Below are 27,091 nucleotides of genomic sequence, written 5' to 3' on the forward strand. Positions count from 1 at the left end.
CTGCGCGTGCGCAGGCCGAGCGGTGGATGTAATTGGCCGGGGGAGACGGCGCGCGGTTCCCGCATGTGCAAGCTGGTGGCGCGCCGGGGGTGTCCCGGGCGCCCGGTTTCTTTCCTGGGCGCCGCCGGGGCCCAGGGCCAGCCGGAGCCCTCGTGTGCGCAGGCCCGGGGCCGGCGACGGCTGCTCCTTCCGTTCGGCCGCCAGCCCAATGGAAGAGCCTACCGGGAAGCCCCTCAGCTGTGAGGAGAAGGAAAAGGTGCCCTGGGTGTGCGGGAAGGGCTGACTCGGAAGTGACTCCTTGCCTAGGATTTTACCGTCCGGGGGTGGCAGTGATCTCTGACCTACGCTCTTTGGACTCAGCGGGCACCGGGAATGAAAATATGAAGAGCCCTGTGCTCACGTGGAGGCATTTAAAGAACAAATTTTCTTACAGCAGTGATGCATAAATACGAAACGTAAAAATCTGGATAAAGCCAAAGTCCCCTTTGACATTCTCCCCACCCCCACACTTATCAATCTTGGCTTTTCCCACCCGCTCCCTTAAGTAGATCTCTGAACAGCTTGATGCTTCAGATCTTTTCGCGCGTGTATGTGTGTGTGGTAGACGGAGGTGGGTGATTTGGAAGGTTGTGGTTATATTCCCTAACCACCAAAAAGTAGTGTGTATTTTTTGTTCACAAATGGTATGAGCTGAATGGTTCTGCAACTTCGATTTTACTTCTCCAGGTTTCATCCATGTTACTTCATGTTAAGCTACCTTACTTTTTTTTTTTTAAGATTTTATTTATTTTTTGACAGAGAGAGAGACAGCGAGAGAGGGAACACAAGCAGGGGGAGTGGGAGAGGGAGAAGCAGGCTTCCCGCTGAGCAAGGAGCCCGATGTGGGGCTCGATCCCAGGACCCTGGGATCATGACCTGAGCCGAAGGCAGACGCTTAACGACTGAGCCACCCAGGTGCCCCAAGCTACCTTACTTTTTAAAGTTCTGTATAGTGTTATGTATTATGGAAGTGCCATCTTTTCATTAGACATTACTCTAATGAGAGACTTTTAGGTTGTTTCCAGCTTTTGCTTCTACAGCAGTGCTGCTCTGACCAATCCTTACCCATGCCACCTTGTGCTCCTGCTTATGATGTTAGCCTGAATGTATCTGTGCTGGCTGTTCCAGGCATTGTGCTAGACTCTTCGTTCACATTAGCTCATCAGTCCTCTTATCCAAGCCTACCTTCCCGTGGAGGGTGAGATAGGTCATTTACAAGTCAACAAGATAGTTCTTAAATGTTGATAAGGTTGGTGATAAAGAGGACCCTGTGAGAAGCAAACTAGCATAGAGATTAAGAGCACAGATTGTAGAATCCAGCTACCTGGGTTTGGATCATTCCATTGATAAACTGTGTGATCTTGGACAAATTGCTTTCCCTCTGATCTTCCCAAAGCTAGCTCCTTGCTCCTTCGGGTCTGGGCTCGAAAGGAAGTCCTCAGAAATGCCTCTCTGGCCACCCTACCTAAGGTGGCTCAGGCACTCTCACATCTCCCTGTTGATCTGGGTATTGATTACCATGTGATATCATCTTGTCTGTGTATTCGTTTTCTTGTTAATTATTTGTATCCCTAACTTGTGTGTAAGCTTGACAACTCTAGTTCTAGCATCTGAGACCGTAATTGAGAGTGGTTATCAGTTATTGTTCCAGGGACTACAGATACCTGGACCATTAACTGACAAGAAATTCATTTGTTGGACGAATGTCTGAGGATGACAGCTCCGGCCACCTTAAGGGATCTCACAGTGAGATGGAGGGAAACAGAAGTAAATAGACAGCATAGTATATAATAAGTATTGTGATAAAGGAAGCACAGTGGAGAGGTGGAATGTCCCACCTGGATTTCAGGAAGGACCTAGAAGTCTACCCTGGGGGAATAAAAATCTAAGTTGAGGCTTGAGGAATCAGTAGGACTTAGCAAAATGAGCTGGGGAGGAAACGCTCCAGGTGGTAGGAACCATTTAGGTAAAGGTGCTTAGGTGTTGGAGAGCTTGGTGCTTTGTGAGAACTGAAAGTAGTGTGGACACCTGCTACTCCCTCTGTCTATTGCTGAGGGACCTGCTAAGCACTGCTTACTTGGGCCTGACAGGCACTGTGTCCATTCTCTCTGACTCTTCCTTTCTACCTGCTCAGTATTGTTTGCTGTTTTTCTTCTTCCAGTTGAAGGAAAAATTAGCATTCTTGAAAAGGGAATACAGCAAGACACTGGCCCGCCTTCAGGTGAGTGAATCTTATTCTCTCAAACTGAGGTATTGTATAGGATGAACTATATACAAACAATTCTTTGTAATAATAAAGCTTTAAAAAGATACTTCTTTTTCTTAAATTCGTTCCTTGAGCTGCTTTTGTTTTCTCTAGCGTGCCCAAAGAGCTGAGAAGGTTAAGAATTCTATTAAAAAAACAGTGGAAGAACATGATTGCTTGCTCCAGCAGGAAATTTCACCACAGCTAAACCACTCAGGTAAAGCTAGGCCATTTACTTATGCTTGCTTTATTATTCATTTTCCAGGTATATTTGGTTGTGGATTTTTTTTTTTCCATAACCAAAAGATAGAACAAGCAATAGACTCTTTTTAAAGTGTATGTATAATTCAGTGGTTCGTTGTGTACTCATAAGATTGTGCAAACCATCATCATCATCTAATTCCAGAATTTTTACCACCCCAAAAAGAAACCGTGTACCCATCTTACTGCCAAACTCTGGAAACCACTAATCTACTTTCTGCCTCTGTGGATTTACCTATTCTGGACATTCCATATGAATGGAGCCATATAATATGTGATCTTTTGTGATTGACTTCTTTCACTTAGCATCATGTTTTCAACAGTCATCCCTCTGTACTTACATCCAAGCGTGCATCAGTACTTCACTTCTTTGTGCAGCTGAATACTATTCCATTGGATAGATGTGCCACAATTTATATATCCATTCATCAGTTGATGGACATTTGGGTTGTTTCTACTTTTCAGTTATTATGAATTTTGGCCATTATGCTGCTATGAACATTCATATGCAAGTGTTTGTGGAGATGTATGTTTTCGGTTCTTTCGGGTTTATACCTAGGAGCAGAAGTGCTGGGTCATATGGTGATTCTATGTTTAACCTTTTGAGAATCTGCCAAACTGTTTCCTGCAACATCAGTACCACTTTACATTCCTACCACGATGCGCAAGGGTTCCAGTTTCTGCACATCCTCACCAAAACTTGTCATTTTCCATTTTTAAAATTATAACCATCCTGGTGGATGTGAAGTGGTATCTAATTATGGCTTTGATTTGCACATCCTAGTGACTGATGATATTGAGCATCTTCTCATGTGCTTATTGGCCATTTGTATATCTTCTTCAGAGAAATATGTATTCAAGTCCTTTGCCAATATTTTAATTAGATTATTTGCCTTTTTATTGTTGAGTTTTAAGTGTTCTTAATATATTCTAGCTATTAGATCCTTATCAGATACGTTGTAAATATTTTTCCCCATCCTGTGAGCGGTGAACTATTCTTTTGGTTGGATTGTTTGTTTAGTTGCTCTTTCCCCTCTCAACTTTTAGAAATTATATTTATTGTGTAAATATTGGAAAGATGATTTTTAAAAAAATAAGTATTTATATATGTACAGAGAAAAAAGTCTGGCCAGAAGCATTCTAAAAAATAATGGTCATTACTCATGTTAATAGGTATTTATAATCATAAAATTGGAGGCTATTAAAATTACTTGAGCAAAAAAAAAAAAAGGACATGAAATAAAAAATTAGGTGAGATGGTAGGGGGAATGGGAAGGTGTTGTTCAGAGGGTACAGAGTTTCAGTTATACAGAATGAAGAAGGTGTTGTTCAAAGCATACAGAGTTTCAGTTATACAGAATGAATAAGTCCTGCAGCTTTGATATACAGCATGGAAATAGTAGTTAATAATACTGTGTCATATACTTGAAATTTGCTAGGAGAACTGATCTTAAGTGTTCCCTCCACACACATACACACACAAAATCATAACTATGTGAAATGATGTATATATATAATATATATATATTTTAAGATCTATTCATTTGAGAGAGAGAGTGTGGGGAAGAGGGGCAGAGGGAGAGGGAGAGAGAGAATCCCAAGCAGACTTCCACTGAGTACTGAGCCTGACACAGGGCTTGATCCTACACCCTGAGATCATGACCTGAGCCAACATCAGGAGTCAAATGCTTAACTGACTGAGCCACCCAAAAATGATGGATATTTTAATTAGCTTGATTGTGGTAATATTTCACAATGTATACCTATATGAAAACATCTCATTGTATAACTTAAATATGTATAATTTTATTTGTCAATTGTACCTCAGTAAAGCTGGAGTCAAAAACTAAAGAAAGATGATTGCAATAAAGAATAAATTATCTTTTAGTTTAAAATCATTTTTTCCAGCACAATTCTGTTTTTTACATTTACTTAAAATTATTAGTGTATTAGAATATTAAAAATTTGAACTTTGATCTGCCTGAATGAAATACCATTGACTCTTTCATAAATAAATGTAGTATTTTAATATAACATTTTAAAATAAATAATGGGATATTTTTTGTTTCATTTAAAAGGAAATTATTAATTATATAATTTTTTTCTCAGAACCCAAAAACAAAGTATCTCCTTGTGACACATTACAAATCAGCACCCATCTGGATAAAGAAACTGGAGAAAAGACACCTATCACACTTGACATTGAGCCTGAGTCCTTTAACCCTGGACATGGCCCTGTGGAGGAATTACATATACAAAGAACAGGTGATATCCAAGAACATTTTCCCTACCAGGTCAGTGGCTCTGAGAAAAGGCAGAGTAAGCTGCCAGGGAGAAGAAAAAAGCAGAAGAGAACATACACTGCACAGGTGAGAGAATCTTTCTTTGACGCGGATTCACTCATACTCTCTGGAAAAAGACTAAAGGAACAGGAGGAAATCAATGGAGAAAATCCTAGGACACCTGTAAATGAAAGAACTTATTTTTCAAGTTCTACGTCTGACATCCCTGGTTCTCCAGCACCAGTGACAGAAACTAATGCAAGAGATGTATTAATTCCACCAACTGCCAAACCACAAAGAAGTGTCGATGCACTTGTAAGAGGAAAGAATTTCCCCAGGATGCCTACGCTTGCTTCATTTACTCTGTCAAATAGCAGTAGTGGTACGCACCTTGAACATAAGCCTCCTAAAGGTGACTGTGAACTCACTACTCACAATCTGAAAAACATTAACCCTGCTTTACCTGTAAACCTAGAGGCACAAGGCAGAAAAATGACGGTCTGTACAGATAACCCAGAGGTAAACAAAGCTGTAAGTGCAAGTGACCAGCTGCCTAGAAGTCCTGACTTAGAGGCAGATAATTCATACTCTATAAATAAATTCACTTATGATAACTTATCAGCCAATGAAAACCAAAACTTAAAAAGACAGAATCACACAGAGAAGTCTTTAACATCTCCCCATAACACTCTTGATGGTAGAAATGAAAGTCTTCAGGAAAATGAGGTTGTAAGTCAGTCTAAGAGTCTTAGCCCAGAAGTAACCTCTCCTGCTTCTGCAGAAAATGAAACACATTCTTGTACAATGCTCGAAGGCCTTCTATTTCCCGCAGAATATTATGTTAGAACGACACGACGCATGTCAAATTGCCAGAGGAAAGTAGCCCTGGAGGCTGTAATTCAAAGTCATTTGGGTGTCAGAAAGAAAGGGTTTAAAAATAAAAGTAAGGAAGCAACTAAAAATTTAAACCTTTGCAGTGAGGAAACTGGCCAGAGTGAAATTAGAACATCTGACACATGCACAGGACAACCAAGTTCAAGAAGACCTCAGAAAGGTCTCTTGTTAACTGAAGTCAACTCTCCCACCGGGCCCACTAACAATAACCTTCCCAGGAAGGCAGTTACCCAGCCATCTGGTAGAAGACACGGAGGAAAAAGAAAGTCAATCTCCCTGCCTGTACTGGATCATCATGAACTACTTTTGCCAATTCCTGGCACAGCAGGTGTTAATAGATCCAAGGAAGAAGTCACCTTACACAAAGATCAGAATGAAAAAGCAATTAGTCATGGTAAGAAGAGAATTAAAGGTAAATCAAGATATGGTTGATGATGGTAACCAATACTTACTATGTGCCTGGTACTTTTTTTTTTTTTTAAATTTATGAGAGAGAGAATGGGGGGAGTAGCAGAGGGAGAGGGACAAGCTGACTCCATGCTGAGTGTGGAGCCCGACGCAGGGCTTGATCTCAGGACCCTGAGATCATGACCTGAGCCAAAACCAAGAGTCGGATGCTTAATTGACTGAGCCACGCAAGTGCCCTGTGCCTGCTACTTTCTAAATGTTGTGCAGATATTAACTCCTTGAATCATCACAGCAAGCCTACATGAAGTAGAATCTATTTTTAGCCTCACTTTACAGACTTACAGAAAACTAAGGCACAAGGAGCCTAAAGTGACTAATTCATTCAGGTGACAGAGCCAGGATTCAAACCTGGCTATGTGGTACCAGAATTCACGAATGTGGTTGAAAAGTTGATATTGAAAAGGAAAATATATTAGATACTCACCTAAAATTAGTATTTATTCATACAACACAATCTATCCGTAGAGAAAAGTTTTATGACCTACAGAGGAAGTGTTTTTGAGGTAAAATGAAATGTGTGTCAGTGTGTGAGTCCACTAACAAACTCTCTTAGAAATGACCGTGTAGGGGCACCTGGCTGGCTTAGTCCATAGAGCAGGAGACTCTTGATCTCAGAGCTGTGAGTTTGAGCCCCACGTTGGGTGTAGAGATTACCTAAAAATAAAAAAAATTTTTTTTTAGATTTTATTTATTTATTTGACAGAGAGAGAGACAGCGAGAGCAGGAACACAAGCAGGGGGAGTGGGAGAGGGAGAAGCAGGCTTCCCGCTGAGCAGGGAGCCCGATGTGGGGCTTCATCCCAGGACTCTGAGATCATGACCTGAGCCGAAGGCAGACGCTTAACGACTGAGCCACCCAGGCGCCCAAAGATAAAAATCTTAAAAAAAAGAAAAGAAAAGGAATAACTGTGTAGTAAAATGCAGTACGTCTGAGCAACTTTTTTGGGTAACATATCTACTATAGCCTCTCTCAGGTCTGTGGGGCACAAGATTTTGGAGGATAGTAAATGATGTAATTTAAATATTTTTATTTATTTACTCTGTAGTTCTCACATTTGATAAAGCAAGCATAACTAGATAATTCACTCTGGTTCTGTATTAGACATCAGCAAACTTTCTTACTGTAAAGGGCCAAATAGTAAATATTGTATTTGTGCTCCATCACAGCTAGTCAAGTATAGTGGGAAGGTAGCCACAGACAATATATGAATGTGTTCCAGTAAAACTTTGTTTACAAAAACAGGCAGCTGACTGTTCTATAGCATTTGGACACAGACTTTGGCCTATGGGCTATAATTAATTAATTAATTCTTAATTAATTAAAAGACCATAATCCTTATGCCTTTTTTTATTGTCATCTTTAAGCCAACAAGAATACAAAGCAATCAGAATGTAGGACAATCTAGTAACAAACTAGAAACATTTTTTTGTGTACTTTGAAATAATCTGTGGTGATTTTAGTATCCTGCTGCTACATTAAACATTTTTTTTTCTTGAGGTGACCTTCACATTACATTAAATTAACCATCTCGAAGCAAGTGAATAATTTACTGGCATTTAGTATATTCACAGGGTTGTGCCACCAGAACCCCTACGTAGTTCCAAAATACGTTCATCACTCCAGAAGGAAACCCCATATCCCTTAAGCAGTTCCTCCCCATTTCCTCCACTGCCCCCAGCCCCTGGCGACCACCAGTATGTATTCTAGCTGATGGGTTTACTTGTTTTGGATATTGCATGTTAAAGGAATTAATACAATATGTGACTTTTTGTGTCTGGCTGCTTTCCCTTAGTTTATTTTCGAGATTCATCCATGTTGCAGCACGGATCTGTACCTTATCCTTTTTTTATGGCTGAATGATACCCACTGTATGTATGTGCCACCGTTTATTCATTTATCAGTTGATGGATGCAGCTTTCCCCATCTTGGGCACTACTCTAGCTTCTGACACCCAAGCATGCTGTGACAAAGTGTCTGCAGAGGCAGTTGGGCCAACTTGCCTACATTTTGAATCACATAGAATGCCAGTTGCTGTAAGAGTAGTAAATTGCTCTGCTTGAAAAGGGGACTTGATGGGGCCCCTGGGTGGCTCAGTCATTAAGCGTCTGCCTTCGGCTCAGGTCATGATCCCAGAGTCCTGGGATCAAGCCCCACATCAGGCTCCCTGCTCGGCGGGAGGCCTGCTTCTCCCTTTCCCACTCCCCCTGCTTGTGTTCCCTCTCTTGCTGTGTCTCTCTCTGTCAAATAAATAAATAAAATCTTTAAAAAAAAAAAAAAAGAAAAGGGGACTTGAGTTTTCTTCAGTAAGACGAGCCAGCATTTTGTAGACTGTGCTCTGGGAGCCTGTTGGAATCATGTTTGATGGTTGGAATCATAGTTTTTTTAAGAGCAGAAAGGACTTTATAGAGATTCTTAGTCCAGTTCCCTTAGGAGAGACCAGGGAAAAGGTAACAGTAGATCAATGGCAGAGCTGGGACTAGATGCTGGTCTTCCTTCTCCCAGCTAATGCGGTCAGCACCATACTGTTTTGGTACTGCTAGTTAGCCACCACCCTGTGCCTGGCTTTTGAACCATACACTGAGGTTTCAGAGTCCTGGATGGGAAGAGTAATGAACATTTTGCACTGCCTTGGCGTTTAGATGCTCACACCCTGTTGGGTGTTGGATATTTGTTGTTACTGTTGTTACTTTCTCTTTTAGGGAAGGAAGATCATTGTCAAAAAGAGGACTCCCTTCCTTCCAGAAATAATGCTTATCTAGCTTTGGATTCTGCTGCGTTCAGGGCTTCATTTCAGGAGAATGAATTGCTAAGTTTAAAGCAACTGTCATCTTTTCTCAAAACCACAGACTTTCAATTACCTGATGAAGTCTTTGGACCTCTTAAGCTTGAAAAACTGAAGTCCTGTTCAGAAAAACCAGTTGAGCCTTTTGTATCAAGCATGTATGGGCGGATGCACCTTAAGGAGGGAAACTGTAGCGTTTGGGAAGAACTGACTCCTCAACAAATCGATATTGAAATGGAGGACTTGGAAGAGGAAATTCTTGTTCTCCCGGGAAAAGCACAACCTAAAACATCAAACCTAACAAGCCAGTCTCAGAAGAAGGGCCTTCCTTCATCCATATTACTTTTCACGCCTTTAAATACTGGTGCGCCCGAGGATAATAATAGGCCCACAGCAGATGTGTGCTCGCCTGCTTTCCCCACCTTAGGCGCTACTCCGGCTTTTGGCTCTCAAGCACACTGTGAAAAAGTGTGTGCAGAGGCTGTCGGGCCAACTTGCTCTACACCCCAACTTCCTCACTTAAAAGACAGTGATCGGAAACAACGCAACAGTTGGGCTAGCCCGTCAAAATCAGATTGCAGCCTTGTTGTGTCAGGGAGGGAAGGACAGCCTTCCTGTGACTGTGATTCTGGCCCCCAGGCAACACCTCTTCCCCCTGAGTCAGTCCCTCTCAAAGACAGTCAGCTGTGTGGAAATCCACACCCGGAGTCGTGGAAACAGTCCACCGAACAGGTACGATTGGCTTCCCTGGTGAGATTTTCTAAGAAGGAATGAAATATCCTAGTGAATTTGGACAGCATGTGACTTTCTTTCTTTCTTTCTTTTTTTTTTTTTAAAGATTTTATTTATTTGAGAGAGAGAGAAAGAGAGAGCACATGAGAAGGGGGAGGGTCAGACGGAGAAGCAGACTCCCTGCCGAGCAGGGAGCCTGATGCGGGACTCAATCCCGGGACTCCAGGATCATGACCTGAGCCGAAGGCAGTGGCTTAACCAACTGAGCCACCCAGGCGTCCCAGCATGTGACTTTCTTACACGTTGGCTTCTCCGTGTTTAAGAATAATTTAACATGTCTCTTTGATACGACTTCACTGTAACCATTAAGTTCAGTTGGGGGAAGTCAAGCTATTAACGTATTTTTAAAATAAAATTCCCTTTGTCCTTGAGGAAGCAGGTGCATATAGAGTTTGGCTGCTGTGTCAGAGAAAATAACACATATCAAGTAGACATGATGATGAATGAGCAATGCAGGCAGACATCTATAAAGCCTAGATTAACGGTGTGACTTTTATTTCCACAGACTGAAGTAACCGACCTTCCTGCTTATGATAGCTTAAACCCAGGCCACCTTCAATTGGTTTCAAAGTTAAAGGTCAGAAGACTGTTCTTATAATGTGTCTTGTGTCTTACATGTAAAAAAAGTTAGTGAACTGCTAGGAATATTGGGAAGAATTTGATCTATAGCTTCTCATTCGTAATTTAACACTTAAACTTGGTGAAACAGATTCAGAAAAACATTTAAATTCTTTGTTTTTCACAATATTTAGCTGTATTTATGTTTTGAGATCTTCTCCAGAAGTTTATACATCAAGCCATTGCCAAGAACAACGTAAGCTAGGTAACTCAACTTTGTATCTAAATTTAAACCAGGCATTTTGACAGAGAGGGAGAAAGTCATTCATGACCCTCCTATCCAAATGGTGTAGTGTTTCTAGAAGGAAATGGTGATTTATTAGAAAGTGGGTAGATGTTCTAGATTATAATGAATGGTTAATTTTTCATATGCTACGTGATATAATATTTCTGAGAAATAGAAGTTACAGTATTCTGTTAGTGGTATTTCAGTAAATCCCAAGAAGTGGATTAGACCTGTGTCCTAATTAACTTCTTGTACATGGTGGTTGAAGTAGCATGGTACAGAGCACGGTGTCTCAGTCTCTGCACTCTGGACATCGTGGGCTGGATAATTCTTTGTTGCAGGGGCTGTCCTGTGCATCGTAGGACATTTAGCAGCAACCCTGCCTCTACCTGCTAGAGCCTAACCCCAGTTATGATAACCCAGTGTCTGCAGGTATTGCTAGATACCCACCAGGGAAAGGTTGCAAAACCCCTCCCAGCTGGGGACAACTGGTTGTAAAAGAAAGCTTGAAACCCACATAAACTGTTTCTGCCAGCTACTGGCTGCGTGACCTTGGACAAAGTATTTACCCTCTGAGCCCCAGATTCCTTTTGTTGAAAAGATATATAGTAATGGTCAAGCTATTCTTGAATCGGTTTTAATAACCTCATTTCTTAAAGAATCAACCATTTCATTTGTATTTTTCTAATTTGTAGGTAAAAAAGTTTTTATTCTAATAAGGTTTTTTTCTGTGTGTATTCAGTTACACCTCTCTCTCTCTCCCTAGTCCCCATTTTCTCAAGTATTTTTTGCCTGCATCAAACTTAAGAGATTTTCCATTCTGTGGGTCTCCCCCAAAAACCTAGTTTTTGGTTGTATTGATTGCTAATTAGGTTTTTTGGTTTCCTGTTTGATTTATTTCTGTTTTTACCCTAAATAGTTGCTTCTGTTTTTCATTGTGCTTACTTTCTTATTCTTTTACTAACTTCTTGAGCTGTTTTCTTACTCTATTTTTATTTTTTTTGGTTTTTTGGGTCAGTGCCTTTATGATTATAAATTTCTTTTGGCAATAACTACTCTGGCCACGCTCTGTGTGTTTGGATACACGGTTTACTTTCTCCTTGTTCATTTGGAAATACAGTTGACTCTTGAACAACATGGGTTTGAACTGCAGAGGCCCACTTACACGCAGACTTTTTCTTTTTCAGTAAACGCAGTACAGAATTGTAAATGTATATTCTGTCCCTTATGATTTTCTTTATAACATTTTCTTTTCTCTATACTTTATTATATAGTATATAATACATATAACATGCCAAACGTGTTGATTGACCGTTTATGTTATCAGTAAGGCTTCCTGTCAGTAGTAAGCTATTAGTAGTTAAGTTTTGGGGAAGTCAAAAGTTACATGCACATTTTTGACTATGTGGGAAGTCAGTGCGCCTAACCCCCACGTTGTTCAAGAGTCAATTATAGTATGTTGTTTCAGTTTTATTCCCTCTTCAACCCATGGGTGGTTCATCAGGATGTTTCATTTACAAATGGGCAAGTTCTTATGGGCTATGTTTTGTGATTAAATCTGAATCTGTTCCATTCTGGAGCTACACACTATACATTTTTAGATCTATCATGATAGATGTATGTGGGGGCAATTTTTTTAGTACATAATTTTTTTTTTTAAGATTTTATTTTTGAGTAATCCCTCCACCCAACGTGGGGCTTGAACTTAAAACCCTGAGATCAAGAGTCACATGTTCCACCAACTAAGCCAGCCAGGCACCCCGCTCTTTCTTTTGACCTGTAGAAAACTTTAATCACATTTTGCTTGGTATTTAATCCTTATGACCCAACACTTTTCATACTTATTCTTTTCATGAAACAGACCCCAAGTATCGCCTTAATGTAACTGTTGTTGCTGTTATTTCAGAATCCTTCTGGTTCCTGTTCGGTGGATGTGAGTGCCATGTGGTGGGAAATAGCAGGTTTCAAAGAGCCATGTATCATAACTGCCTGTGAATACGTAGTTTCTCTTTGGAAACTTCTCAATACTTGGCAGTGGGAAAAACTTTATTCCTGGCACTTCATAGAGGTAAGTCAGAATCTTAGAGCTGATAGCGGTCTTTACAAGCATTTACATGGTAATGTAGATGGGCAACTACCGAAAATGGGACCCACGACCATGCAAGACAGAACCGAGATGAGTCATGCTTCCCACCATTTCATTATGAAAATTTTCAAACATAGAGAAAAGTTGTACAGTAAGCACCCATATACCCACCATGTAGACTACAATGAACCTTGTGCTTTGTTTATTTTATCACGTTTTTTGAGAAATGGATTTTTATGCTGGACGTGTTGGAGAAGCTTGGAATTTTGTGTCTTTTCTGACTCTAAACTTGCTGATACCCGTGTTCCATACCCCTCACCAAAGCATTGTACCTGCTTTTCTTTATGTATTTTCTTCTAGTCCTTGTCCACCTTCATATGTGTCTTACATGCCTGCAATCCTGGTGTGCTTAAAATTTTTAAATCTGCCTTTCCTCACTTAACATATGAACATTTTTCCATGTTTCTATATAGTCTTCATACTTTATTTTGAATTTTTTTTTTTTTTTTTACCTTTATGGACGTATGATTGGCAGAATTGTATTTAAGGTGTATAATGTCATGATTTATATTTTATACACTCTGAAAGGACTCCCATAGTCAAGTTCATTAACATGCATCAGCTTGGGGCGCCTGGGTGGTGCAGTGGGTTGAGTGCCCAACTCTTGGTTTTGGCTCAGGCTGTGATATCAGGGTCTGCACTCAGCACAATCTGCTTGGATTCTCACTCCCTCTCCCTCTGCCCCTCCCCACCCCACACACTCTCCCTCTCTCTCTCTCAAATAAATAAATAAAAATAAACAACAAAAAAGCATGTATCAGCTCACATAGTTTTGAGGGGTTTTCTGTTTGCTTTTTTTGTTTGTTTTTTTGTGAGAATGCTTATGATCTACTCTTAGCAAATTTCATTGTTCTCCAGTATATCCACAGCTTCTGGCACCATGCTTTGCATAGTAGTGCTCAATAAGTATTTATTTATGTGAATAAACTTATTATTTTTTTGAATAAACTTATTTTAAGATTTTCTTTTGAGAGAGAGAACGTGAGCGGGGGGAGGGGCAGAGAGAGAGAAGCAGGCTGCCTACTGAGCACAGAGCTCTACATGGGGCTTGATTCCAAGAACCTGAGATCACAACCTGAGCTGAAGGCAGACACTTAACCAACTGAACCACCCAGGTGCCCCTTGAATAAACTTTTTTTTTTTTTTAAGATTTTATTTGACAGAGAGACACAGCAAGAGAGGGAACACAAGCAGGGGGAGTGGGAGAGGGAGAAAGCAGGCTTCCCGTGGAGCAGGGAGCCTGACGTGGGGCTCGATCCCAGGACCCTGGGATCATGACCTGAGCCAAAGGCAGACGCTTAACAATTGAGCCACCCAGGCGCCCGAGTAAACTTACTTTAAGTGGCTGCACAATGTTCCATTTGTCCACATGGCAGAATTTATTTAATTATTCCTTTATTGTTAGAAGTGTAGATAGTATTAAATAAATACTCCTATACACACAGTTTTGCATAAGTTTATTTAGATTTACAGCTTATAGAAAGAGGGTGTTTGCTGAACTTTCTCACATTTGTTTGATATTTGAAACTATCCTGGTGCAGTGAGAATAGAAGAGAAATGTGACAAATTTTGGAAAATTTAGATTAATTAAAAATGAAACAATCAAGTATAATTTTTGGCTTTTTTGGTTTTATTTAGGTTCCAGTATTACAGATAGTTCCAGTGCCTGATGTTTGTAATCTCGTGTGTGTGGCTTTGGGAAATTTGGAAATCAGAGAAATCAGGTATATAATTCTCAAGGAGTAGTTTTTTCTTTTCTCTTTCTCTTTGTCTCTGTCAGCTTGTTTTGAGTACAAGTTATAACTTAGGCTTGAATCTTAGAATCTAAATTTAGGGACACCTGGCTGGCTCAGTCGGTAGAGCAACTTTTGATCTCAGCGTTGTGGGTTCAAGCCCCATGTTGGGTGTAGAGATTACTTAAAAATAAAATCGTAAAAAAAAAAATCTAAATTTAGATCCAAGAGAGATCTGTTTTTTAAAAAAAAAAACAAACCCTATCAATGGAATGATATCCCTGATTGAAGTTTCCATTTAAAATTGGAACTTTAGGGCGCCTGGGTGGCTCAGTTGGTTAAGTTCTGACTCTTGATTTCAGCTCAGGTCATGATCTCAGAGTCATGAGATCAAATCCGGCATTGGGCTCTGTGCTGGGCGTAGAGTCTGCTTAAGATTCTCCCTTCTTCTCCCTTTGCCTTTTCCCCCTTTCTAAAAAAATAATAATAAATAAATAAAAAAAAATAAAAATAAATTGGACCTTAGTCCTTTCATATTGAAGGCGTACTTCTGACTTCTCCACATTTTCCTTTATACTTGGTTTTAGGGCATTACTTTGTTCCTCTGATGGTAAACGTGAAAAGCAAGTACTACTGAGTTCTGGAAATATAAAAGCTGTGCTTGGCCTGACAGAGAGGAGGCTAGTCAGTAGCAGTGGTACCCTTTGTGACCAACAAGTGGAAATCATGACATTTGCAGAAGATGGAAGGTAAGATGGTTGGTTTTATTTATTAAAGAATGCTTTTATCACGGGCTTTTGGAGAAAGTCAAATCACTAGCCTCTTGTTTTTCTGGGCTGTAGGTATTGTATACCAGGTTCTACCTCAACACTAGGCTGTATCGTGGAAGCAGTTTAGAGAAGGGGAAGCTCGATTTAGCAGGAGGGGAGCGAGTGGAGTGGAGAGGCTCAGCAAACGTAGTTTATTCTTTCTTCAGTCTTCTTTGAGATCTCTGTGTACACCTTAAATATCACAAATGTTTCAGGATCCTAGACTCTTTTCTTGTTCCACACTTGGTTTCCGTTGCTTCAATTACCATCTAGATGCTGACTCTTGCAAACATATATTAATAGCTCTGAGCTCTTTCTCAGCCTCTAGACCTGCCTATCTATTAGGCATCTTGTGGGTATTTCAGATTCAACATGTTGAAAATGGAATTCATAGCATCTTCTATGTCTCTTACATGCTTGTTACACTTTATTGTGGTTATTTGTCTTTTGTAATAACAGAGGGCTTGGACCTTGTTTGTCTTATTTATTCCTGACCCTTTGTAGTAATCTAGGCAAGAGACAAATAATTGCTTGCTTAAATTAGCAAAGTATTAATGGAGACGGGGAGAAGCAGACAGATTTGAGAAAGAGGAGACTAAAACCATTAGGGCTTGCTGACTGAGTAGGTAGAGAGAAAGGAAAGAGAGTAATGTCCAGGTTTCTGTGTTTGTCACTGGGTAGACAGTGGTACAATTTGCTGAGATAGGAATGCAGAAAGAAACACAAGGTTTAAACTGAGAGCTGGCAAGTTTAATTTTGGATATGATGAATTTGAGGTGCTTGTGAATATGTCCAGGTAAGTAGTATGAAAGTAATATATGTTCATTGTAGAAAGTTTAGAATACACATTTTCTAGTTGAAATTTTTTCTGGTATTAGATTAGTGTGTATTATGCATAGTTCAGTAATATGTACAAGGGCTTCTTAGAACTGCTTTGGTACAAAGTGCTGATTTTTAATACTGTTTTAAATGCAGAAGCAAAGAAAAACAATTTTTGATGTCCCCCGAAGAGACTGTACTAACTTTTGCCGAGGTCCAAGGGATGCAGGAAGCTCTGCTTGGTACCACTATGATGAACAACATTGTTATTTGGTAAGCTTTCTCTCGAGGTCCTCCATTTCCTCATCTGTTAATATACCTCTAATTTCACAGGGTTGTTAATATTAGATAAGAGACTCTATAAATATAATTGTGTTTGGGGCACCTGGGTGGCTCAATCGGTTAAGCGCCCAACTCTTTTTTTTTTTTTTTTTTAAGATTTTATTTATTTATTTGACAGAGAGAGACACAGCGAGAGAGGGAACACAAGCAGGGGGAGCAGGAGAGGGAGAAGCAGGCTTCCCACTGAGCAGGGAGCCCAATGCGGGGCTCGATCCCAGGACCCTGGGATCATGACCTGAGCCGAAGGCAGATGCTTAACAACTGAGCCACCCAGGCGCCCCTAAGCGCCCAACTCTTGATCTCAGCTCAGGTCTTGATCTCAGGGTCATGAGTTCAAGCCCCACTTTGGGCTCCATGCCCAGTATGGAGCCTACTTTAAAAAAAAAAAGATTGTGTTTTGTTTGTTTGTTTTTTACTGTCAGAAGACATATACTTGTCTCAAGAACATCATATTAATTCAGACATTGTGAAAAAGATCAGTCTGAGTAGACTATTTTAAAATAAATGAAATTTTACTCTTGTCAGAAAGGTACAATTGTGGGCGCCTGGGTGGCTCAGATGGTTAAGCGTCTGCCTTCGGCTCAGGTCATGATCCCAGGGTCCTGGGATCGAGTCCCGCATCGGGCTCCCTGCTCCTTGGGAGCCTGTTTCTCCCTCTGCTTCTCTCTCTCTCTCTCTGTCTCTCATGAATAAATAAATAAAATCTTAAAAAAAAAAAAAAAGAAAGGTACAATTGTTTCTGCTTCTGGTTAATGGCTTTTATCAGGCCAACTCTCTTACCTCAAATAACTACAAATTCTGAACAAAGTATAAAAAACAACTATCTAAAGGCACTGGGGAGTGAGAAAAAGAAGAAAGATACTGGAGAGGGTTCAACAGGAAATATCAGTGGGCAAGTTTCCTGTTCCTACGGCTTTTAGCTAGAAGGCTAGCCCTAGTCTGTGCACTGAGAGACTGAAAGCCTGATAGAAAACCTTCTGTCCTACTGGCTTAAAGAACCAAAGGACAGAGTTCAGGGTGACCACAGTAGCTAGAAAGTAGGGAGAGAAATCCCCAAAAAAGAGAGCCAGAGAATGAGCCTCAAATTCTGGCTCTAATATTTACCTAGTAATCTGGCTGGCCTTTAAACTACATGTGCCCAGGGCAGACTCGAAGCAGCCCAGGTAAGGCATAAAAAACTGAATTGGGTTTTCAGCATTTGGAATTTTAGTTGAGGCAAATTAACTGTTTACTAGGGGAAAAACAATCAGTATTCTTCAGAGGAATCTAACAGAATCCAGAGTTTATGTGACATGTTCTTAATAATGTCTAGAATACAATCCAAAATTATAAAATGTATGTGTTTAGATGAACCAAATTAATGAATTTGTAATAGAAAGACCAGAGTCAAGGAGTCCCCAGCCACCTCTCTTTCCTGACCCAGGGAGAAACATACCCAACCAAAGGCATTTTCAAAGTTAATTTGTATTAAGAGTATAAGTTGGGTTTTGTTTTGTTTTTTTGTTTTCCCAGAAGCCCTCTTCTTTAACTGATTCCTTAGGGCCAGGATGGGTCTTGGTAAGAGGAAGTTGTGATATTAATGTCCTTGCTACCCTACCTCTTCTGCCCTGTCCAACCCTAATCCTCTAGTAATAAACCAAGAAAGCATGGTCCTTGAGAGAATCTTTATCCCCTCCCCACCAGGGAGCCTCTGAAATTTGACCATGTTCTAATCTGCCAGGAGACCCTGTTTTCAGATGGCCTACTGTCTAAAGCAGCAGATTTCCACTTCTGGCACTTTGCTCAGAGTTTGTGCATGGGGGTCTTATTTGAGGACAATATTCTTTACAAAAGTTGTCTTTTCTATCCTTTCTGCTGTTTTAATAGTCTGGACCTTCATTATTTGGTTCCTGGACTATTAATATAATCTAGTAATTGGTCTCCTTGCCATCAATCAATATCCTGTGTCCAGATCTTCTTTTATACTATTACTGTATTAACAACGTCCTTTCTCCCACCCTCCCTGCTCTCCCCAAGAAGTAAAACCTTCAGAGAGGCCCACACTTGTTTGTTTTCTTTAGCTTCCCTTTCCCCAACGCTTTGGGGAAAAAATTTCTCTCCAGCCAGTCCATAGTCCTTAGCTCCAAGTTTTCTTCCCATCCTTCAGTTCTCCCTTTTTTCTGATAGTAATCTTTTGGCATTTTACATATAATGGATCACAACAGAATTTGAGGTTGGGGAGGGACCTTTCTACTTAGCTTCTAAGCTTAAGTGTGAGTGTAAGCAGTATCTTCAGCCCCATAGTTGCCTTGAGCTCTGTTGTAATACCTCAGCCTTCATTGACATTTCCCTCTCTGAATTCATATTTCCCTTATTTTTTTTTTAAGTTTTTAAATATTGCCCTTATTTTTAACTTAGCATAGGCTAATTTGTGTCATGGAAGTCTTTGAAGATAGGGACATATCTTCTGTCTATTCTCAGTGCCTGCCTTAGCTCCGTGTTTAGGGTACTTAAAGATGTGTAGATCATATTGTCTATCAAAAGCTATCATTTGGGGCGCCTGGGTGGCTCAGTTGGTTAAGCGACTGCCTTCAGCTCAGGTCATGATCCTGGAGTCCCAGGATCGAGTCCCATATCGGGCTCCTTGCTCAGCAGGGGGTCTGCTTCTCCCTCTGACCCTCCCCCCTCTCATGTGCTCTCTCTCTCTCTCATTCTCTCTCTCAAATAAATAAATAAAATCTTAAAAAAAAAAAAAGCTATCATTTGCCTTTTGGGTTCTATATACTTTTATATTTACACATACTAGTTGGTCACCTTCCCTGTTTAACTGCTGATGTGTTAAATGTCTAAAGCGATTCATGTTATACTCAAGGTTCAAGTGGCGCTTTTAGAACCTCTTGCTGAAGGTCTAAATATTTAATCTTGGTCAAGCTATATTAACTGAGCACTCATCTTTCAATCATTTAGTAGATATTGAGTCTCTCCTTAAATACTGCTTTCTATGAGAGATGTAGGTATGAATCCTCGTTCCCAAGGCCTTTAAAGTCTAGTAAGTAAATAAGATTGCTTTACAATTCAAAGTGTACGATTCCAATACAATTCCCTTACAATTCAGACAAGGTCAAAGTGAGAGAAATTCAGGCAGAGTGCTTTGGGACTTGGGGAAAGAGCAGTTACTAAATATAGAGCATGTACTAACCTCTGTAAGGGATAAACCCATTGTTGTTCCCACCTTGCATATGCACACGGGCATTTAGTTTTTCTTCTTCAGTTTTTATACACAGAACCTGCTCCACAGAAAGTTTAGACGTGTTTGTTGAATTAATACATTATACCCTGTTACATTATATATTAAATTAAAAATGAGGTATATGGACAGTACTGTAGGGAAGTGGAGGAGAGGAGATTTCTGTGGGTTGGTGCAGACTGGGAGAAGTGAGAGAGTCTAGGTTGAGCTCCTGCCGCTGGGAGGAGGCAGGACATAACCGAGGCTGTGAAGGAATGGAAGGGCATTGGTGGGTAACAGGGATGGGAATTGGTCAGTAATGGGGAGGGCGTTGGGAGGCTAGCTTGAGCAAAGGTGCAGAGCCAGGAATATGCATAGTGGGGGTAGCAGTGAGTAGTATTGCAGCACTGGATTCATGAGGATAATAAATACCACGAAAAAGAATATGGACTCTTATCTTGAAGATTTTTCATCAGTAGCATCCCAGGATAGAGCAATTATCAACATCACAAATGCTCAATAATGCTAAGGAGTGGTTCCAACAGACTTTTTCTCCTTTAAATTCACCCTCCTTCTCTCTTTCATTTTTACCCCACCTTCGTCTTCCTTTTTCTCTTCATTATCTTGGTCTAGCTCTAGAGACAGAATTATAAATCTGTTTTAGGTTAGTCTCCCATCTAACCAAATTTGGTTTCCTGACCATTGTCTTTCTTTTTTAAGATTTTATTTATTTATTTGACAGAGAGAGACACAGCGAGAGAGGTAACATAAGCAGGGGGAGTGGGGGAGGGAGAAGCAGGCTTCCCGCCGAGCAGGGAGCCCGATGTGGGACTCGATCCCAGGATCCTGGGATCATGACCTGAGCCGAAGGCAGACGCTTAACAACTGAGCCCCCAGGCGCCCATGACTATTGTCTTTCATAGAAAATTTAGGCATAATAAGAAGTGTGACAAAATCATAATGCAAGAGCCATACCGTGTGCCTGATTTCAATACCTAGTCAAATGAGATAAGGGAAAACTTTTCTCATGGAGTTTGGAGAGATTTATTCCTAGTGATGTAGCAGATTCAATCTAAGGCTGAACTGTCAAGTTAAACTACTGGCAATGTTAACCAATTGTCCTTATTTTTAGCTAAATCTGTAACTAAACAAAACTAAGGTACCATGTCCCTTAGTTTCTCCCTTGGTCACCTCCTAAAGGATGCTGTGATAAGTAAGAGAATATTATGTAAAAACCAGTTTGCTGGAAGAATGTTATCAGCTTATTCATTTTTGGTGTCTAAGGAATTTAAAAACTGGACAGCTCCTGAAAAAGATGTACATTGGTGATTCCTACCAAGCTTCAGTCTGTCACAAAGCCTATTCTGAAATGGTAAGTAATCTATTGGGATCGCTTTGTGTCTACTTTGTGTGTTGCTATTGGTCTCACTGAGTAAGAGCGGTAGCTTAGTAAGAGGTAATTAACAGACCCTTTCTGTTGCCTGTTTTTTTCAAAATTGGATAACAGTGTTTGTCCTTGCTTGAAATTCCTGGATGAAAATAAGTATTGGTATAATGTGACAGCTCGGTAAGTTTTCTGGCTGTATGTCCTAAGAACAACATTTATTTCTAGCTGTGAATTTGTACCAAGAAATATCATGCCTGTTACCAAACTTGTCTCCCAACCACATTGCCATAAATGATGTATGATGTGACTGAATGCCCTCAGAGAGGGTGTTTAAATGGTCCTAGACATGTATGTCCCTTAGGCTTTAGTGTTCTCACATAGAAATGAACACAGCTTCTCAGCCATTGTGTTAGTAGACGTGGCTTATGGTCTAGTATGGACATCTGAACAGGCTGAAGGCAGCTTCCCAGGAGTGAGGGGTCATTCTTAAGTACCCACCGTTGAGCCACAAGCAAAGGCAGTAACAGGTGGCTCCACGCTTGTGTGGAAACTGACTTTCCCAGCCTCAGTGGCAGCCCTGTGCACATCAGCACCCCCGGCTTGGAATGCAGAGGACACACCTTTCCCTAGGATCTGTGGAATTGAACTCAGAAGTTGTGTAATCTTAGATAATCTGTCACATTATCTTGTGGCTTTTTTCTTTCTTTCTTTCTTTTTTTTTTTTTTTTATGATTTATTTATTTGAGAGAGAGAGTAGGAGGGGTGGAGGGGCAAAGAGAGGGAGAGAGAAACTTAAGCAGACTCCACGCTGAGCACGGAGCTTGACACAGGGCTCGATCTCTGAGCTCGCGACCTGAGCCGAAACCAAGAGTCGGGCGCCTAACCGACTGTGCCACTCAGGTGCCCCTGTGGCTAACTTTTTTCATCCTTAAAATAAGAGGGTTGGTTTCATCTCTGGAATTATTACATTTCTGTACCAGGCATTAAAATGACTTCATATCTTTGTTATTACAACATTAATACCTACCTGATCGTCAAACTTTTTTTTTAATCTATATATTTTTTTAATTTGACAGAGAGAGACACAGCGAGAGAGGGAACACAAGCAGGGGGAGTGGGAGAGGGAGAAGCAGGCTTCCCGCTGAGCAGGGAGCCCGATGCGGGGCTCGATCTCAGGACCCTGGGATCATGACCTGAGCCGAAGGCAGCCGCTTAACGACTGAGCCACCCAGGCGCCCCATGATCGTCAAACATTTAACATAGAAATGTATGAGATAGTACGTAAAAGTTCTCCATGAAGCCAACCTCTGGAAATAAGCTAATATTTTAGTGCAGGAATCGGCAAACTTTGTAAAAAAAAAAAAAAAAAAAAAGACCAGGTGGTTAAAAAAAAAAAAAAAAAGACCAGAAGGTAAATATCTTCAGGTCTGCAGGCCACATGGTCTCTGTTGCAGCTGCCCTGCCTCGGTGGCACCAAGTCTGCCATAGACATGGGTGTGGCCATGTTCCCTGTAAACCTTTTTGGATAATAAAACATTCCAGAACTTGAATTTCATAGGATTTTTTTCATGCATTACAAAATATTTTTCTTCTTTTTTCCTGCCATTTCAACATGCAGAAACCATTCTTAGCCCATGGGTCAGACAGAGATGAGCACTGAGCCAGATTTGGCTTGTGGGCCATCATTTGCCAACCCCTAGTTAAGTATATGGCATCGAGCCTTTTCTTGACTTGGGTTTCTAATTATTTTATTTTATTTTTTTTTTATAATTTTTTTTTTAAGATTTTTTATTTATTTATCTGACAGAGAGCACAAGTAGGCAGAGAGGCAGGCAGAGGGAGAGGGAAAAGCAGACTCCCCGCTGAGCAGGGAGCCCGACGCAGGGCTCGATCCCAGGACTCCCGGATCATGACCTGAGCCGAAGGCAGCCGCTTAACCGACTGAGCCACCCAGGCGCCCCGACTTGGGTTTCTAATTATAAAAGTAATTCATTCTCATTATAAAAATGCAGTCATTCTAGAAATGTATAAAGTAGAAATGAATGTTACTAATCTAATATGGTTCTATAATTAATTTTCCCCATTTTACCCCCAAAGAGAATTACTTCCAATATCATACACATCTATGTGATATGTATGTGTCCACACACAATAATGTTATTATGAGAACATGTCATTTGAAAGCCGGGAGAGGTCTGTAACACATTTTCCCACGAAGACAACCCTAGATGATGATGTCTCTCTCTCTTTTTTTTTTTTTTAAAGATTTTTATTTATTTATTTGACAGAGAGACACAGCAAGAGAGGGAACACAAGTAGGGGGTGTGGGAGAGGGAGAAGCAGGCTTCCCGCCGAGCAGGGAGCCCGATGCGGGGCTTGATCCCAGGACCCTGGGATCATGACTTGAGCCGAAGGCAGATGCTTAACAACTGAGCCACCCAGGCGCCCCGATGGTGTCTCTTTTTGGTCACTCTTACTCTGTAAGTGTAAATAGGCTATCTGCAGACTGGCCTAAAAATCCAGTCACCACTTACAAGATGATTTTTACAGGAAAATGTGTTCCGAGTTTTCAAAAACCAACTTACCAATGAATATCTGTAGTGTGAGGACTCGCTCCTCATGTTTATATGCCCTCTTTCCCTATGACTGCGTTTTCCCAAATGGATGGCATGAGATGTTAGTTGTATCTAAGGTGGAGGAAATTAACGAGGCCGCTAGGTTCCCACCTGCAAGGCTGGCTGTGCCCTGTGCTAGAGATGCTAGAAGTCCAGCTCTGTGATCATCTCAACAGTTTTTTTGCCCGAAAAATAATATGAGCTAGTGATTAAATCTTGCATACTTAAGATACTATTGATCATTCTTGTAATTCTTTGGTTTTGTCTCTGCCAACCCTTTCTTCTCCCTCTTGCTGATTTATTTGGTTATTAATTTTTCTCTTAAATTAGGGGCTCCTGTTTGTTGTTCTGAGCCATCCTTGTGCCAAAGAGAGTGAACCGCTGGGAAGCCCTGTATTTCAGCTGATCGTGATTAATCCTAAGACCAGCCTGCGTGTGGGTGTGATGCTCTACGGCCTTCCTCAAGGGCAGGCTGGAAGGCAAGTGTGTGTGGCATTTTGGAAGATACTTGTGCAAATACAAAATCCAGATACTTTGTGTCACTTAGATGAATGGAAAACATGCAGTACTGCAGAGCATTGTAAGAATGTTAAGAAGTAGGAAGAAGTATAAAGCTTAGTAGATCTGAGCCAAACCCCAGATTCCCTACATGCTGATCCCCACCAGTGCGGAGTGGGATAGGTATTTTATGTGTACTCAGACCCTGTTTTTTCCCATAACAAAACCATTTTGAATACAAACAGTAATTAGTGTTCTCTACAAAAATGTCCTTTCCGTTAAACCTAGATTAAGAAAGTTTTAAGTGTTAACTTTAGGAAGGCATCTTTTCCTTTGAAAACGGACTGAGTCTCCATCCTGTAAGCAGTTGATACTTATCTGTTGACTGACAAGAAAATCCACTTATCAGTGATACAGTTATTGGCATCCCAGCGGTTCTCTGAGTTATCTAGAGCTCTTCGCAGCAACATCTGAATGTGTCATTCCCAGAGATCACGTTTATTATCGTTTGAAATTAGCAGCAAAGACTGAAAAATAGATCTAGTAAATCAAGATCACAATGTGTAGCTTTAACAATTTACAAAGATAAGGAACCTTGATAGGTACAGTGTATGTTTTTATGTTGCTTTGAGTCTTGTGCAAAGTGTGCTGGATCAGTGTTCTCAAAGACAGTCTCCCTCCCTATGCACCTAGCCAGCGGTGGCATTTCTGTAGATGTTCTTAGCTCAACAGGAATGTCATAACAATCATCTGCAGTACATGCTTACATATAGAACCTGTTTCTTTGGATTTGAAGAGAGAACTGTAGTCACTGGCCCAGAAATTGAGGATATAGAGAAGTACTCGATCAAGCATTTCCTTCATCACTCTTCAAACCCATTCATTTAGCAAGCCTTGGAACCTATCCGGTGCCGATAGTAGATAGTAGAGGGCACTACTGTTTCTCATCTCATAGAAATAGGAGAAAACTAGAGATTATTGCTCAGTGTGCAAAATGCCATGAGGCTTGCAGTGTTTGCGAGCACAAAGGATGGAGGGGTACCTAACTGACAGTGGAGGGCTGGGGCAGACTGTCAGGGACGACTTTATGGAGTTCCAAAAGATGGGTTAGGAGTCAGCCACACAAAGTTGGGTGGGAGCCCAGGATAAAAAATATCTTTCAGGTCACTCAGAATATTCCCTGAGGGTTGACCATGTCCCAGGCCCTCTGCTGGGCCCAGGCCCTCGTGATTAGCCCCCTCTGCTGGGGGTATAGCAGTGAGGAATAACAACTAATTTATATTAAGCACTTCCGGTGTATTAGGTATTGTGCTGAGCTTTTTATATCAACTCCTATCATATGCCCTTTTCACTGATGAAGTTGAAGAACTTGCTCAAGGTCACACAGCTCTTGCTTTGTTAGAATTCAAACTCAGGCTGCTGACTGCAGAGCCCCTGTCTTAAAAAGACAACCAGGTTTCTGCTTTGTGATGTTTACATTTGGTAGGAGAGAGACCCACCAAATATGGAAATAGGATAATCTCACAAGTGAAAAGAAAACAGGTAATGCGATGGGGAACAGAGTACATGTGTACACTTCTGTAGACGGGAGATTGGGTCTGGCCTTTCTACAGAGGTGACAGGCCTGAAAGATGACAAAATCCCAGGCATGCTAAGCTAGCATCTGCTAAAGAGAGGGCAGAGCAAGAGCAAAGATGCTGAGGTGGACTGAGTTTGGCCAGTTTGAAGAGTCCTGGGGTGGCAAGTAATAGGCATCATATTTATAGGTATTTTTGTTCCTATGGTTGCTTTGGGGAGCATGATTTTGGCTTAACGAAAAAAAAATTCTTTCAATATGTGATTTCAGTGGTTTCTTCTCTGCTTGATAATTAGGTTCCTGGAAGGAGACGTGAAAGATCATTTTGCGGTTGCAGTACTAACTTCTGGAACGATTGCCATTTGGGACTTACTTCTAGGTCATTGTACTGCTCTCCTCCCACCTGTCTCTGACCAGCATTGGTCTTTTGTTAAATGGTCAGGTACAGATTCTCATTTGCTGGCTGGACAAAAAGATGGAAATATATTTGTATACCGCTGCTAATAAGATGAAAACACAGTGTTCTGGATTTTTTGACCAGTTAGTACTTTTTAGAGTTGTAACTGTAAAGAATATCTGGGTGACATTTAAAATAATTACTTGTATTCATTCAGACACATTTTTTATTCTGATGGTAGTGGCACCACTGATCTTGAATGTTCATTTAGACTTACTTTGGGAGAAAGGATTTTAGGTTGATTTTTGTAATTCCTCACGTCTGCACATTTGCTTTTAAAGGTGTACATAAAGCTTCAGATATGAATAAATATTTATTTTGATACATTTTACTTGGCTTATTTTTTCCTATCCTTTTATATGATCATTTTCAGAACAACTAGTTATTTTACAACTAGAATATTGTAACTTGCATAATAAGTAAATTTCAGTTAACTTAGGATACTAACATGCAATATACTTTTTATGCTATTTTTTTTTTTTAAGATTTTACTTATTTATTTGACAGAGAGAGACACAGCAAGAGAGGGAACACAAGCAGGGGGAGTGGGGGAGGGAGAACCAGGCTCCCCGCGGAGCAGGGAGCCCGACACAGGGCTCGATCCCAGGACCCTGGGATCATGGTCTGAGCCGAAGGCAGACGCTTAATGACTGAGACACCCAGGCGCCCCTCTGTTACTTCTCTTTTACAGTGTTCACTAGCGTGGGTTTTGCTAACTTCATTATTTCCCTTTGATACATGTGCATAAAAGATTGAGCTTTTTCTCTTACACTTGTTCTGTTCCCATTATCTCTAGCGTAAATGAGATACTTTTATTTGTTAGCACATCATAGATAATAGAGAGCTTTTCACAAAGATTTCATTTACCCGGGATCCTGAGAAATATATCATCTATAA

General features: G+C 40.7%; 1 protein-coding gene across 4 annotated transcripts; it reads left to right on the forward strand.

The window, feature by feature from the left end:
• Positions 1–28: 28 nt before the first annotated feature.
• PALB2 (partner and localizer of BRCA2) lies at positions 29–26,520 on the forward strand. 4 transcript variants are annotated; one of them, XM_034988041.1, is made up of 13 exons: positions 29–256; positions 2,201–2,260; positions 2,399–2,501; positions 4,655–6,133; positions 8,889–9,703; positions 10,269–10,340; positions 12,514–12,675; positions 14,392–14,477; positions 15,074–15,235; positions 16,271–16,387; positions 20,946–21,033; positions 23,994–24,142; positions 26,034–26,520. In XM_034988041.1, exons 1-13 carry the CDS (start codon positions 209–211, stop codon positions 26,239–26,241), a joined length of 3,549 nt encoding a protein of 1,182 aa, XP_034843932.1. In that variant the 5' UTR covers positions 29–208; the 3' UTR covers positions 26,242–26,520. The 4 variants fall into 4 exon arrangements, with proteins under 4 accessions (XP_034843932.1, XP_034843933.1, XP_034843934.1 ...); XM_034988042.1 differs by having other exon boundaries at positions 30–256; positions 4,655–6,115; XM_034988043.1 differs by having other exon boundaries at positions 36–256; positions 4,655–6,115; positions 9,036–9,703.
• The last annotated feature ends 571 nt before the right edge of the window (positions 26,521–27,091 follow it).

Source organism: Mirounga leonina, unplaced genomic scaffold (genome assembly GCF_011800145.1).
Source record: "Mirounga leonina isolate KUSES-001 unplaced genomic scaffold, KU_Mleo_1.0 Mir_448, whole genome shotgun sequence".
NCBI lineage: Eukaryota > Metazoa > Chordata > Mammalia > Carnivora > Phocidae > Mirounga > Mirounga leonina.